Source organism: Cynoglossus semilaevis, chromosome 4 (assembly GCF_000523025.1).
Source record: "Cynoglossus semilaevis isolate Cse_v1.0 chromosome 4, Cse_v1.0, whole genome shotgun sequence".
Classification (NCBI taxonomy): Eukaryota; Metazoa; Chordata; class Actinopteri; order Pleuronectiformes; family Cynoglossidae; genus Cynoglossus; species Cynoglossus semilaevis.
Window position 1 is genome coordinate 14,824,559 of NC_024310.1, and position 15,317 is coordinate 14,839,875.

Genomic DNA, 15,317 nt, shown 5'->3' on the forward strand with positions numbered 1-15,317 from the left:
CTAAACCAGAGAAATCGCGCTTCCCCAAGCCGGAAGTAGTTAGTTCTACCATCAAAGTTATTTCACTTACATATTTGCAAAATATTAGATATGTCCATATGTATTTATATATTTGTGTGTCTATGTTTGTGTATGCACACACAAAGAAATGTTCTGGGGTTGGTAGAGTAGCAAGCAAGTGAGGCTGCAATTTCCCTTTCGACCAGTAGGGAACGCCAGTGTCATTCTGACCTATGTCTGACAGCGTTGCAAACACATGCCATAGATGTGGTCTTGCTGTTTTCACGGCTTCTTGGCTATTCTCTTTTCACATTCGGTTCCTGATCTGACTGGTAAAATCTCCTTGACTCAACAACTTTTTGCCACAAGTTTTTTTTTTTTTTTTTGTAATTAAACATTTCTTCCCATAGCTTCTACAATTGTATTTTATTGCTATTCACATAATGCTTGTGCTTGAAAATATTTGTCAGGCCTTCTTTGAAGCCTTACATTTGTGTTATACCTCACTCTGTATTAATAGTTCCCATGAAGAAAAAAGGTCAACTGTTTTTTTTTTATTAAAGACAAATAATATGAACATGTAATATCAAACAAACAATGGACACTTCTGTAACAGTTCCTGAGTTTTCACATAAATAATCAACACAAACATGTTTTGAAATTCATAAGGATAAACGGTTTATGACACTGCAAACGCATCAAGCAGTGGATACTGTACAATTATTTAAGACAGTTCTAACACCATATATACAATAAAAGATGGGAGTGCAATGTATGGAAATTAAAATATTAAAAAAGTAATTTTATGTACATTAATACTGAGTTAAAACCGGAAAATAGGTCCAATACTCACAAAATAATGAGTAGAGTACAGAAGGTCACTTCTACACAAACAAACAGCACTATTAAACTTCACCCCTTTATACTTGTTCAGAATGATTTTTCAGCATAGTCTGATAAATATATATTTAAATTTAGTGGTATTTTGTAATTCTACATACTTGTTACTGTTTATGAATATAATAAATGCTCCTAATAAATTGTGCCATATGAATTGGAGCTAAACAGTCTGTTATTAATTGTCTGTATACAATCATACATATTCAAGAACAAGGTTCTTTCTCACGTGCAACAAACTTCATGAACAATGTAAAAAAAAAAAAAAATCTGCCGTCATTAAAAAAAAAAAAAAATTTGTCCAAAAAAATATGGACGAACATATATAGTTTCCAGCATCTTTTGCACCAACGCTGGAGATTAGGTATCACAGCTTTCAAAAGTCAGTATATAAATTTGTAACAGAAACATTTGCTGGGAGACAAACAAACAACAAAACTAACTAAGAGTTAATGGTGGCAACCATATTAAAACCAGGAAATTGATATTAAAACAATTATAAATTGTACAAAAAGATGACACATGATGACAAGGTATCAAATACTGATTAAATGACTTTGGTTGACTTTTTTATTAGATGTGCCATTTGAGACTGAATGTGCCATGCTGTTTTTTGTTTTTTTTACCAGGTGGGGCATCATTGTTGCATTTTAACCGTAACAGTTTACTGGTATGAGTTTTTGTGTCTTTTTCCAAATCCTCCATCTCTGTGGTCAAATAATAAAGGAACTCTTGTGCCGAAAATGACCCTGCAAAAAAAAAACAAGACACATAGAATTAGTTCACATGTGACCTTTGAATTTAAATAGTGTCTCATTTACCTTAGTGAACACAGTCATGAAGGGGCCCAGGTTAAATATAAGTATAAATATTAAATATGAGTGGTCTTGTTACTAGTTATAGCAGTACAACTATTCTCCCAGATGTGGTCTAGTATAAAGTAACTGGTTTGGAGACTGGTGCTTTTTCCATAGTGTGGATGGTCACACTCTTGTACGGCTCACCGGTCCTGCTGGACCACATTCCATGGGTCAGTGTGAAGTGGTTAGCCAGACAGTGAGATTCATCTTCACATTAGTTTTTCCATTTAATGGTACAGCTGCAAGTAATCTAGTCATCTACAGTCTAGTAATTAATAGAATATACAGTATATATATATATTTCAACTAATTATTATTCTTTTTTTAATGATGCTAAAACACCACACACAAAATAACATGAAATGTCTAAAAACTAAACTCTGGGATTGCCAGAAATGTGTGATGTCAAAATGGGTTCACAAGCCAAAAAAAGGCTGGGAACCACTGGTTTAAAGTAACATTCAGCATTCTTGGCAAAACACACAGTTTTGCAGCACAACTGACACTTTAAATACGAACCACCTCCAACTGACTGAGCCCAAAGTTTTCCTTTCAGTAACCATGGCTCCCTCTTCTTCTTTATCTGGGCTTGTGTACTGAGGGGTAGGGTGTAGGTGAAGGAGGGAAGCACAGCAGGAAGTTGGACTGAGAGAAACTGCTGGAAAATCTGCAGTTCTATGAATGTAATTCTAACTATATTGATATAAACTATAATGTCTTGTTCTATATTGTTTATAAAAAATCTATAACTCTGTCTTATTAATGTGTCGCCCAGCCCTAATAGTTGAACAATGTTAATAGCAAATAAAAACTTTTCTTATTTCCTTTTGTGATGTATTTAGATATTCATTGTCATGTGAAGTGAACACTTGACTTCCACATAACTTATATTCTGTGCACTCCCCTCCTAGAACAAATACAAATAGAGAGTTATTCACCTCATCTGCATCACCATAGTCGACACCATCTCGCTGTGCTGGCCATTTATAGCTACAATTAACGAAAGAGAAAGGTTGTAAAATGAAAACCAATAAATGCCATTTTGCAGACAGTTACATCTTCTAAGACTGCATTTCATACTCACTTATTTTCATTGCTTCCTTTTTTGTGAAAACATCCTCGCCTCAGGTAATGACAGACAAAAGCAACCAAGCAGAAGAAGACAATAACTGCAGCAAAACACTTGAGGAAAATCCCAAGTATGTCGACATCATCTGAAACAGAACACAGCTGACGGACTCACCATCAACACATCTGATATCACAACTGAGTCTAGTAAAGGACGATTAAAAATGAGAGATGCATCGAGTGATTGGAACCCTCAGGTTTTTGGCATGATCAGCCCTGACTGCAGCCAATCATGTTGGCCAAGCTTCCTGTGTTGGGGAACAGGGACAAATGTTACACTCCTTCGTTGGTGGAGTTAATCGCAATAGTCAAAAATGGTTGTCTGTAAGTGGTTTATCTAGGTCCTCAGTAGTGATGTGAGTATTGATTCTGTGGTATTGATATATTGAAACTCACTCAAGTATCAATTGAGTATTGATTACATATTGGTTATATGTTGTAAAATGAAGCAATGTAATTTGTTATGACTAATAAGTTACAAAAAAGGTATATTACATTTGTTAAATGGACAGTATTTGTCATGTGTTCAACAACAGTAATGTCATTGAAAGCAAGGTCCATCGACCAGAGGTGAAACGTCCTCAAAGAAACCAAGACTGTCCGGTGACTATCACCACCAACTTACACTTAAAAAGAAATCTGAAATCAACAATCGGTACATCTCTAATAAAAATACAATTACCAGTAAAACGATAAAAAAATGAAAAATTCCAATAAAACTAGAAGGTAAAAGAAAGTGTCACTCACGGACTTCCATCTTCTGCGGTGGACACTGTGCATGGCCTGCATCATTTCTGGCCTGGCAGTAATATTCTCCAGCATCAGCCTTTCTCACCCTTCGGAATTTCTGAGGGGACATTAAAGATTTTAGGTTTCAATTCAGAGCTTTATTTTCCAGCTGTACAGAAATATTTTTTGAAGTTGGTCGTGCATTCTTTTCTATTAGGTATACATTTTCTGAAGTCCTTTAATTCTTGTTGCAAAAGTAGCACAAGCATTAGCATCTAAACATTTGATTTACATTTTAAATTCCAGCTCCTGTGTCAGTTTTGCCACTCATCACTGAACCACTGATGACAAGGTCACAACAGGGAGAGTTAAACTGGTGAACAGGTTAGGGTAACAAGACCTCCACAGCATTGACCCATGTTAACGTGATGATCCAGACCATGTCCTGGAGATCCATTATCCAGTATATGTTTTTAATGTATTTGTGTTGTTGCAACAGCAAACTTTTCCATTTTAACCTTTGAAAGTCTTTAAAGGCCTAATTCTCTATCTTGAGTGGAGCCACCTGTTTCGGGTGGTACTCCATCACAACCAGGTTCAGAAATGCCTGAAAACCTTTATCTAAGACAAACAGATAAAGTTTGGCATCGAAGCTGGAGAGGTTTTCAGTTATGGACAAGACAATATCTGCTGCTGCCACAGAGCTGCTGAATTATTAGACAGCTCCAGGCCAGTGCTTCAGTCAAGATTGTTAAGTGTTTTTCTGAACGTAAAAGGATTTCCCTCTAGCCAGACCAAACACTTGCTGAAGCAACACTCAAAATGGTCCCTAAATATAGATCATTTAAATATAAGGAACACAGCAGGGCTGAGTAGTTAAGGTTAGGCTGCAGGACAAATGTTTTTCCAGGTCATAACATAAAAAAAACAAGCTTATTTATGAAAGTGAGGATGAAAATGTCAACTCTACTTTAGAACTGTTATCATAAGATTTGTCCTGTCACGATACGAGCATTTTTACAAAACACCCTTAAAACGCTCATTTACTGAAACGTTATTCTCCCATTTTGTCTCGTCTCCTGCCATCTGGTACCTTCTCAGGGCCTGAAGTCCTGGTGGCGTGTCAGTAAGCTTACACTTCTCTACTATACTGAGCAGGTTGTCATGGAGACTAATGGCTTGATTGATCTTTTGCCTCATTTATGAAGCTTTGGGTGGAGCAGCTTATCTCCATCCTCTGTATTCTCTCCTCCGTTGCTGTTGTAAGTGTCCATGTGTCATCAGCATAGAGGATGACTGACAGAATGACAGTTAATGACAGTTAATTCAACAGTATTAGGAAAGATGATTTCTTCCAGAGAGTTAGGTTGCAGGTTGTTGAAATTCAATATAACATACATTAATGCAGTGTCAACCACCCTGCTCACATGCTACAGAGAGAGTCACAGAACTAAGGCCTTTCAGATCTCTAACTGAGGACTTCTTTGGTATAAAGACCACAGCTGCAGAACTTTTCTCCTGTCTAACAGTTGTTAGCAGGCACTGGAACTTGCTTTTCCTCTTTTCTGTACCATATTGTAGGATGCTGCAGCTAATGTTGTTTTAGCCCAGTGCTGTTATCACCTTTGTCTTTTTGAGGCCTGAGTTTATTTGCTGCAGGCCATGTTGAAATCTCCTGCTAAGCTTGTTCACTGTGTTCCCCAGGCAAGTAGTGCTAAATGTAGTACTGCTTGTTTGGTCGACCACATGATTCTACATCGCCTCAATATTGTACTCCACCTCCAGGCTTTAATTAGACTACTATTGTGTATCACTGGCATGGAATAATTAAAAACATCAGCATCAGATATCATAATTCCTCTCTGATAAAATACACCTGACACCACAGTGTTTCCATACATTAATTTGTTGCCCACACTTCACTGAACAATGCTGCTAAAATTACAATCATTAATGACTGGAGGATCAGTGTTTACACTGAGAATAATCGTTGGCAGCACGTGTTAGATTTCAGGCCAGTCTGTGTATTTGTGTGTGTGTGTGTCTCACAGAGACAAACACAGTGGCTGCTGTAGGTTAATGTCACTCGATGCTGGCCAAACAGTAACACCTTGCTCTTTATGAGTTCTACTGTACACAGGCTGCCATATTTGGCACCGGGGACTAACACCAGAGCCAGGTGTTTGCATTAATTGTGACAAGTAAATATTAGTGTAGAAAGGTGTGCTATCACAGACAGTTTACACCGACCCCATCAGGACTTTGGTTCCATCCACACTATTTCTATTCTCACAATATATTGCATAGTCAAGAACATTCGAAACCCAATTGCTACAAGACAAGTTACTTAGTCGGTGTAGCAAAAAAGGACAAACATTAAGCATGAATACTTTACATTTCAGTCCAAACAAAACAAAATACACCTGACATGTATATTGTGTATCCATGTTTACAGTGGAGCCTGGAAAAGCTAGAGTTCCAGTAGTTGGGGTAGAATATGGGACAAGGCTGGATAAATGGAATGTTATCCACAAAAAGTTCAGTTCTTCCGCAAAGATGATCGATGGGTGTTTGTCTCTATATTTGGCCCTGCAAAGGTCTGGAACTACCCAGAGTGTACCCCTCCGCAGCCTGTTGGCTGCTGGGATTGGCTCCAGCTCCCCTGCCACACTGAAAAGGACTGAATGGTGTGAAATGGACGGATGGTTTCTTTGAGTTAATCTGTTCTTCAGGAATTACTGTGGGGAAAGATTCCTAATTCCGAGAGGGGCTGAGTGGGTGGCAATGCATAATAGCAGCAACTTGAAAGTTACTCTGCCAACCCAGTGGAATACCATTCTTCTAATCCAAAAATAATAAGCTTTAGGCTTATGATAAAATAAACACATACAAAAAACTTTTTTTCACATTCAAGAACAAATATAAATGCAGTATACAAATATATACAGTATATCTAAGCTGGCACATCTTGATTGACACTGCGATCATGAGACTGCACAAGTGACAGCTACTTGAGTTCAGATGCTACTCTGGGGTTTTGTGCTGTCAAAATGGGATCACAAGCCAAAAACCAGTGATTTAAAAAAAAAAGATAATGAAATGTATCGACGTGGATCACTATTTCTACCTAATCAGTCTTTCCATTAGACTCCTGTACCACTGAGGACTGTGGGCAGCTCTCTCCAGTTCTCATACCGAGTCAATATGAAATTATACCTTAGAGAATAATTTAAAAACCTCATCAGCTTTGGGTATCATCTGCTGCAGTGTTTAATACTACTTGTAATTCCTCTCTGATAAAGCACACCTGATATCACAGTGTTTTCATTGCATTAATTTGCTGCACACTCTTCAGGGAACAGTGCTGCTAAAATTACAGACAATTATTAATGACAGTAGAATCAGTGTTTCGACTGAGGATAATCAGAGGCTGTTAGATTTCAGACTTATGTGTAGTTCTGTGTCTAAAAGAAACACAAAAACAGTGGCTATGTTTGTTAATTTGTTAGGTGTCAGAAAGACAGAGGCACCTGATCCTTGTGAGTGCACACACGTCAGGTAAATGTTAGGATACAGAGGTGTAATTTTACATGTAAAAGCAGGCACCGACCCCAGTAAGTTTTTTCTTTTTTCTACAATATTGCCAGATATACACAATTATTTGATTTATACAACAATTTTTAGTATCAACATAAGCAATAAATAGCTTTAGGTCAAATATAGAAAGAAAGTCTCTGCCTTTTGTTCAAAACCAACCAATGAGAATTGAAAAAAAAAATTAAATAATTCATAGAAATGCCTGCTTGTAGCAGCTCAAACCAGGCACATGCCCCTTCTTTGGCAAACATTCCAGAGCAGGGGATCCCAAACTTTTCCATGCCAAAACCCCCCAAAATGCATTAGGTTCTGGCCTGGGATCCCCTTTGCAAACTAGCAGACAATTGTGATATTTCGATTCAGGATACTGTATCAATACTCTACAGCACTGTATCGATTTTTTATTACTAAGACTCAGCAGACAAGGACATGGTTAGGAAAACAAATCAACCCTGGACACCTTACTTTATGGGAGTTAGACACTTTGTCAGATTGTTGCTGGGAATGAGGCCAAAGCCCTTTGACACTGCTGACACATAAATTGTGTGTTGGACATTTCATAGTTTACAGTTTTGAAACACACCAAATGCCACAGGTTAAAAAAAAGTGAAGTTTCTTGCTCCAAAATAAAACTCAAGATTCCTTTATGCATCAAAAACCAGTTGGATGAGTTCTGGATCAAGTCCAAACATTTCCTATACGCTAAGCTACAGAAGGTAGACTCTAACATGCACGGTATGCTTGAATTACCATGATGTTTTATTTCTTCAGAGGATCGCTGGATACTTTGGTGTTCACAGGCGTTAGCTATATCCAATGGCATAAAATAGGAAACCAAACAAAAACAAAAAAGGGAAGTTTGTGTCTTCCTTACCAGACCTCCAGTGTCAGGGTTGATGATGTATGAAGAGTTGGCGAACTTGAGGCTGGTCTTAGGATCCTGAGGAAGCTCCTCGTTGTTTTGAAACCACCGGTACTGAGGGGCAGGAAAACCCTCATTTTCCAGACACCGCAGCTCAGTTGACGTTCCCACTGTGACCGAACCTGGAACGCTGCACCTTGGCGCCACAGGTTTCACTGTGTACATAAATGAAGGTAGATTCATCAGGAAACACTATCAGGAAATATTATGTATGAAGAAAAGAAAAATGCAAGAACCCAAACCAAAATCTTTCTGCACTTCAAATCCTCTGTTACAACTTTTCTGGATAACAGACATTTAACTTTAACATTCATCATCATTGGAAAAACAACAAAAACCCACAATATAAACTATCAAAATAAAGGGTGGACGCTCTATTAAACTAAGTCAATGGTATGGTCTGTCAGTGTGAATGGATCAGCTGACTGCATTAACACAGCACACCTAGAATATTACCAGCGAGGCTGACTATATTTTGATCTGTTCTCTGCACTATAGCAACAGTAAACTGTAAATACAAAGGCTGACATCATCATGTTACATCATGTTAATTTAATCCTTTTGTTATCAGCTTACAAAACTCAATTTAAAAATGAATGCAGTTATAAGGATAACTGAAGGCTTTAAAACAAAAAATAAAGAGAACAATTTACATATTTAAATGTAACACTGAATATTGAACCTGAATATTTTACATGCAGAAAATATTTTTCATTTTAGCTGTTTTTGCAATAACTACTTTGTTGGCCTCAACTAGTCCTCAAGTGACTTTTATCACGAACCACCACCTTCCCACTGTACCTCTCACTGCAAGACTAATGAGAATCTCATCAAAGTCCCTTTGATCATCAATGGCAGCCACCTCACAACGGTACTCTGCTGTGTCAGAGCGGGTTGTGTTGAAGATCAGGATGTTGGCAGGCTCTCTGAGCTGAGCTCTGTGCTCCAAGTCCCCTTTAACACAGAAAGAATAAAGCATTCTTTTACAACCTAAAAGAATCACTGCCACCTCACAGAGTTAGAAAAAAAGAAGAATTTGGATCCAGCTTTAGATGCACTAAAATGCTTCTCTGTATTTCTGTAGCTGTGTTCCTGGTAATGTTTCCCCCCCAAAAAAGAACACAGACAAAAATGTACAGTAAATGTCACACAGTAAATTACCTGATATCTTTTTTTGAAAGTAAACATAACTGGGCACGCCGTTTTTTATCTTTTTCCATTCAATCCTGGGGTTGTTGGTAGAGATTGACTCAATTACACAGGTCAGTTCAATGGCTGCAAAGAAAACACAAAAGTTAAGAACACAAATTACAACAAAAAGAAGGTATTCTTCTGGCAACAAATTTTATTTTTTTCCCATTCTTACGCTCAAACTCGTTTGCCCACACAATTTTGTCCGTGGTTCGGAGTGTCACTCCAACTGATGATGGGATACAGACTGTAAAGAGAAAAAATATTGAGATATGGACAGCGTTTGCTTGTTAACTTTATTTAAAACAACAATTTTTAGAGATCTTGTAATAAACCAAAATAAATAAATATTGTCAGCCCAGAATGTTGCTGACTTTCTGTGACCTGACTAAAGGGATTAGTTTTTGGTGCTATTTGATTTATTTTAAAGTGAATCCTACCTACTGTTGATTTTTAAAATGGAAAGAAGTGACAACAGCTGGTGACCTAAATCCCAGGTATGACAAGGTTAGACCGTCTCATATTGTTTCATCAGTTGTGATCTGCAGCCAAAGCAGTTTAGCCCTGTCCTTGAATTGTGGGCAAGGCCTATAGGTCGCAGACCTTTGACTGGGTCGTAGTGCCATTATGATACAACAGCATCAGAAGCAATGTACCGTATGTGAAGTTCAGATACAAGGATCACTCCTGTGTAGCTGGTTGTGAAGTTCAAATACAAGGATCACTCCTGTGTAGCTGGTTGTTAACAATCATTCCACTGTAATATTGCACGTCACTCCAGCACATTGCCTTAGCTTTAATAACAATAACAATTAAAGCAAAAATGGTGGTGGTATGGGGGAGACACTCAGTATGGAGGTGCAATCATTAAAACCAATTTGAAATTCGGAACAGCTTGTTTTGAGACAAACAAACTGGCACTCAAGGAGAAGGAAGACACTTCACAGCCCCCCTGCCCCGGCCCCTTTAGGAGAGGAATAAGGTTTATACAAGAGTATCACAGCAACTGAAATAGGCCACTTCCCACCAAAGTGCTCCTTCCAGTGACTCTACACCCGTCAGTACAACGCACAGTACTGGGTAATTGCTGACAAAATAAAGGTAAGGGTTCTCGAAAGAATCTGCCACAGGCTTCATCTCACAACATCTCTGAAAGTTCTAGAGTAAGCATTTTACTGCTGTTGACACCCCGAGTGGTCAGTGAATACTAAAAAGCCTCATTCAGACACAGACCCTTAGATGTTTCCCTTAGGGATAAGCTGTGATCGCAGACTCAGAGACACCCAGAACATGAGGGCAAAACTTTTCTGGGTGAAAAGACCACAAGATGCTTTTGATGCCAGGTCTGTATGACAGTGTGATGACATTTGTCCTATCTACAGAGCATCTTAGATATAATTTGTGGCAGTAATGCACGACCTTTTACCCATCGTGGTAGCCTGTTGTCAAGGATCACAGAAATCCTGATTAACATTTTTTTTTAACATTCTCAGCCTTACTGTACACTGACTTGACATTGACGTTTTAAAAACAACACTTCAATTTACATTTCTACATGTACTTGGATTTTTTAATGCTTTAAAATGCAAGGCTTTAATGGTTCTGAGCCATTCCCAGACATAATTCTGAAACCAATGCAATACCAATTAAAATGATTTCTCGGCACTGTTGTTGTTTTGGTTTCTGATGATGTGCAGAGTGACTAAAGCCTTGCGGGAGCTAACATATGGTTGAGGTCATGGAAACATAGGTCACGGCACAGCGTCCGGTCACGAAGCAGACACAGCTGCAGAAACTGATGGGATCTGACTCCCAGGTCTCTTATCTTTCTGTTGCTGACTTTCCCAGCCAGTGCTCACACAGCTATTTTTACCCAACTGTGACTGGACATCCTGGGAGACACAAAAAGTGCTTGTGTAACCAAAAACACAGGGATCAATGTTACTATGTCATATGCACTTCTGAGTTTGTTAAAATAAAAAAAAACCTCTACCACTTTCATAAACATGTTCATGATTACTGAGTGTGTTTGTTTAGTTTTGAAATAAATAAATACATACATTTTAAATAGCTTAATAGTGTCTCATTGAACACAGTCAAATCACCAGAAAAAGAAATAGATTGTACTAATAGTACATGAAGGTACAAGATGTAGAAGAGCCCATCTTTGAATAAACACCTTCAAATACTGAAAGGAGTGAGGGAAACATTTTACAGATACTAGTTCCTTTGTATCCATGAAGTCAAAATGCTCTAAAACTCTTCTTTCTTCCTGTGGTGCAGGACACGTTACATGGTGTATGCAGGTGCAGAAGACGAGGCAGGCCTCAATGTTTGTAGCTCAGCAATAACAACAACCAGTGTAACCCGGACGCAGGCAGATCCCACATCATATTCCTGAAGTCTGTAAAGCCTCCTTCATGTTTTGATCATATCTATTATTATAAGTGTCAATACAGGCAAGTGCAGTTTTGTTCAAATATTAGAGTATATTGTGTTTTTTGGATATAAAAATAAAAGCATTTAGAATACAGCAGGTTATCAGTGGTCAAACATCTAGAGTGTTAGTGCTCTGCTCTAGCACTGAGCAAATTGGTACACTGGTGGGTTACGACTAGGGGTGTAAGAAAATATCTATATGATGGATTTGGCTGAAGTCCATCCAAATCCAACTGAAAACTGATATCCCCCCATCCTCCCCAAATGCTGTGATGGGGGGATGCCGCACCCCAGAAGTGTTCCGCTGTACTGGAATGCATGGTAAACATTCTTCATGATTAATCCAAACATAAAACTGCCCATGGGAAAGGAAGTATAACATCGTAATACTCATGGTAATGACCAATACGGGTTTAAAGTAGGATTGTTAACTTATATAGGTCACATGAAACAGTGACACAGAAAAATATAATTCAAAAAATGCTATTATACAAAATATAATATTTGGATTATGACAACGACACTAAGCTACACTAAGCCCTGTGTTACTGAGACACAGTTACAACAAAGGTCTACTGCCTGTTCTCAGAGGTTATTTATAAAGAACCAAATTCCATAACTCTTTTATGGTTTAAGTAGAAAAAAAAATTCTTCATCACAATCCAAGCCACATAAAAATTTTGATCTGCTGTATCAGTAAAGGTCTTTTTCCCAAACATTCCTGAGCACACTGCCGACATGAAGACGGCAGGCATGAACAGCACATTCACATGCCGACTGCTTGAGTGATGGAAGTTATTTTGGGAGAAGGATTAAAAGCAGGGGGAGTCATAACTGTGAGCAACATGAACATTTAGGGGGTATGTAAAACAGAGTGGCATAAACTGTATCATGAGATTTTTTTTTCTCATAAAGCTTATGAGGTAGTGAAGTTGAGTATGGGGTGTATCCATGGCAGCAGGATCGCTGCAAGAGTAATAAAGACTGAGATATGATACAGTGTAAGGAGATTTAATATCTGCAGTTCCACTGATGCTGCACATTGCCTGTTGCATTTGATAGAATGATGTAGCCATAAATTCAACCCTACAAGATAAGTCCTGTCCCCTCTGTTTGTGTCCTTGTTTATGTTTCCTGTTTTAGACAGGACACATAAACAATGACACAAACTTTCTGCCATCCTGCATTGAAAGCATGAGGTCAATGGAAGAAAAAAAACACTCACTTTTTTGTAAAACTTTTCACAGTCTAAGTAAAAAGACCACAAAACTCATATGTTTCTTGCCATGCGTGGCATGTTAATTCAAACCTTTGATAGTATTTAAATTACAGTTAAGAAATGGCAACTAAAAGTATTGAAAACAACAGCAAATTACTCCAAAGCCTTAAAAGATAGATAAACAATAAAATAAAGGCTGCACAGAGCACTGTGGGACACACCCTTCACACCACCACGAACATCTACACCACCAGATACAGGAAACGGGCCTCCTGCATCATGAAGGACCCCACTCACCCTGCAAATGCTCTGTTTGTCCGCCTCCCCTCAGGCAGACGGTTACGGAGCATCAAACACAGGACCAACAGACTAAGGAACAACTTCTTCCCTAAAACTGTGAAACTGTCGAACTCCGGTGGACCCCTGTAATCCCCCCCTAAACACACACACACACTCACATACTGAGGTATGTAGTAAACTGTGGCTTTAGGGTTTGTTACACTCCTATGGCCAGCTGTCACCTTTTCTGCCTTTGTGCACCAGAGACCCTGGGCTAGCTGTGACCTGTATTCACCCATCAAATACTCTTCCCAACCAGAGATTTCTAAACTCCAAACCAAAATATATTATGGAATACTTAAAAAAGGCTTTGATTGAGTTTAGGGTTTTGATTAATATAAAATCATGTTGTTTGTCGTAGCACAGCCCAAAGTTTACATGTTTATATGACATAAATATTATATATAGATATATGATTTTATATTTTTACAAAATTATTTATTTTAAATGTTTTTTAAGTGAGGAGTGAGTGCAGTTTGTGGGAAATGTTTCATAATTACTTACATATACTGCAGAACACCTTTTATTATCTGTAAATGTTGTCAATTGAAAAGAGTGGAAAAAACGTCAAGAATCAGCAAAAAATCGGTATTGGCAATTCACAAAAACAAATTCAGCCCAAAAATTGCAATCTGTGCACCTCAAACTATTTATATTTAAATGTGAACAAAGCACCAGCCGGCGTGCAGGAGGCTCTGTGCTTAACTGCACACTCATTCATCAAACAGGTCAATTAACATGACATCTGATTAATTCCCTTTCTATTTAAAATATATTTTTAAAACTGTGGCATCACAATTATATATTGTCAATATAAATAACTCCTGAACACTATTCTCAAACACAGGATGAACCAACAGCTTGTAAATAGCACAGTCTTTTGATTCATTTGTTTTGTCCTTTGCCACAAATTGACTCACAGAGGCCAGTTATTAGCTTGGAATTAGCTGACTTACTCCACCAGATTTCACTGATGAACAGCAACAGAGTGACTCACCACGAATAACCAACACAATACTAGGCAGCAGCAACACTGATCCCACCACTGCTACAAATGTTTCAGGAACATGCATGATGAGAGCTGTCCTCTCTACATGAAGTCTTACTATACCTGCTGCCCTTGACCTGCTGCACTAAAAATACTCCACACGGTGGATTTTATTGTCAACCAGCCGGCTACGAAATAACGTTTTACATTTTACTACAGTAACAAATAATAACAGGATAGAAACTACTAGTGAGGTGTGACATGACAACATGCTTATTCTTTCCTAACCTACCCACAGCTGACTATTTAAATATTATATTAAACTAAAAAAAACTGAAAACAGAAACACAATCTTTAACCTGCATAACACCAGTGTCACAATTTGGCAAAATTTAAACGGCAGTAAAATACGTCATAATATCTTAAGGAAAATGCCTCAACATTGGACAGAAAATTGTAAAATTATTATCATAATAACGCCTTTGATGCTCTCCTAAATAAGAAACCAAAATATTTTCTTTTTACTTTCACTTATATCTTAAAATCTGGGAATTCTTTAGGAAGTATATCACTCTAGAGAGTGACTTAAAGTCCAGTCAGCGCTTAAGTCCAGCAGCCTTACATCAATCCATTTGTCAGTCTTTTACTGCATAATCATGCTCAGGGTCACAGGATGAGCTTGAGTTCATTTCAGCTGAAATGGGGCAATGACTGTACCACTATTACGAATAGTGTTGAATAGTGTGACCGAGTGGGCTCACAGTCTCCAAAGCTAGCCTAAAAACAGGTTTATATTGTAAGAAAAGTACACATACAAATCCTAACACAAGAAGCCCACCCTGGCATTCAAACCTGTGACCTTCTTGATATAAAGATTCACACTACGACAACCATCATGTCAGTTTATTATGCTTTAGCCACTGAGCTAGTAAAAAAACAAACAAAATGTCGGTAAAGTATATACACATATACCTCAAAAATGCTATTCCTGCAACATTTCGTGTCCCA

At 38.0% G+C, this 15,317-nt stretch overlaps 1 protein-coding gene across 2 annotated transcripts in view; it reads right to left on the minus strand.

The window, feature by feature from the left end:
- Positions 1–541: 541 nt before the first annotated feature.
- jam3a (junctional adhesion molecule 3a) overlaps positions 542–15,317 on the minus strand; it is a 15,570-nt gene continuing 794 nt past the window's right edge. The window contains exons 2-9 of one of the 2 annotated variants that reach the window (XM_008309493.3): positions 9,500–9,571; positions 9,295–9,408; positions 8,935–9,087; positions 8,086–8,288; positions 3,633–3,732; positions 2,842–2,971; positions 2,696–2,747; positions 542–1,646 (exon numbers count right to left, since the gene is read on the minus strand). In XM_008309493.3, coding sequence (XP_008307715.1) covers positions 1,611–1,646; positions 2,696–2,747; positions 2,842–2,971; positions 3,633–3,732; positions 8,086–8,288; positions 8,935–9,087; positions 9,295–9,408; positions 9,500–9,571 — 860 coding nt within the window. In that variant the 3' untranslated portion in view covers positions 542–1,610. Of the gene's footprint in view, positions 1,647–2,695; positions 2,748–2,841; positions 3,134–3,632; positions 3,733–8,085; positions 8,289–8,934; positions 9,088–9,294; positions 9,409–9,499; positions 9,572–15,317 lie in introns of those variants that run through there. The other variant, XR_003049620.1, reaches the window with a different exon arrangement.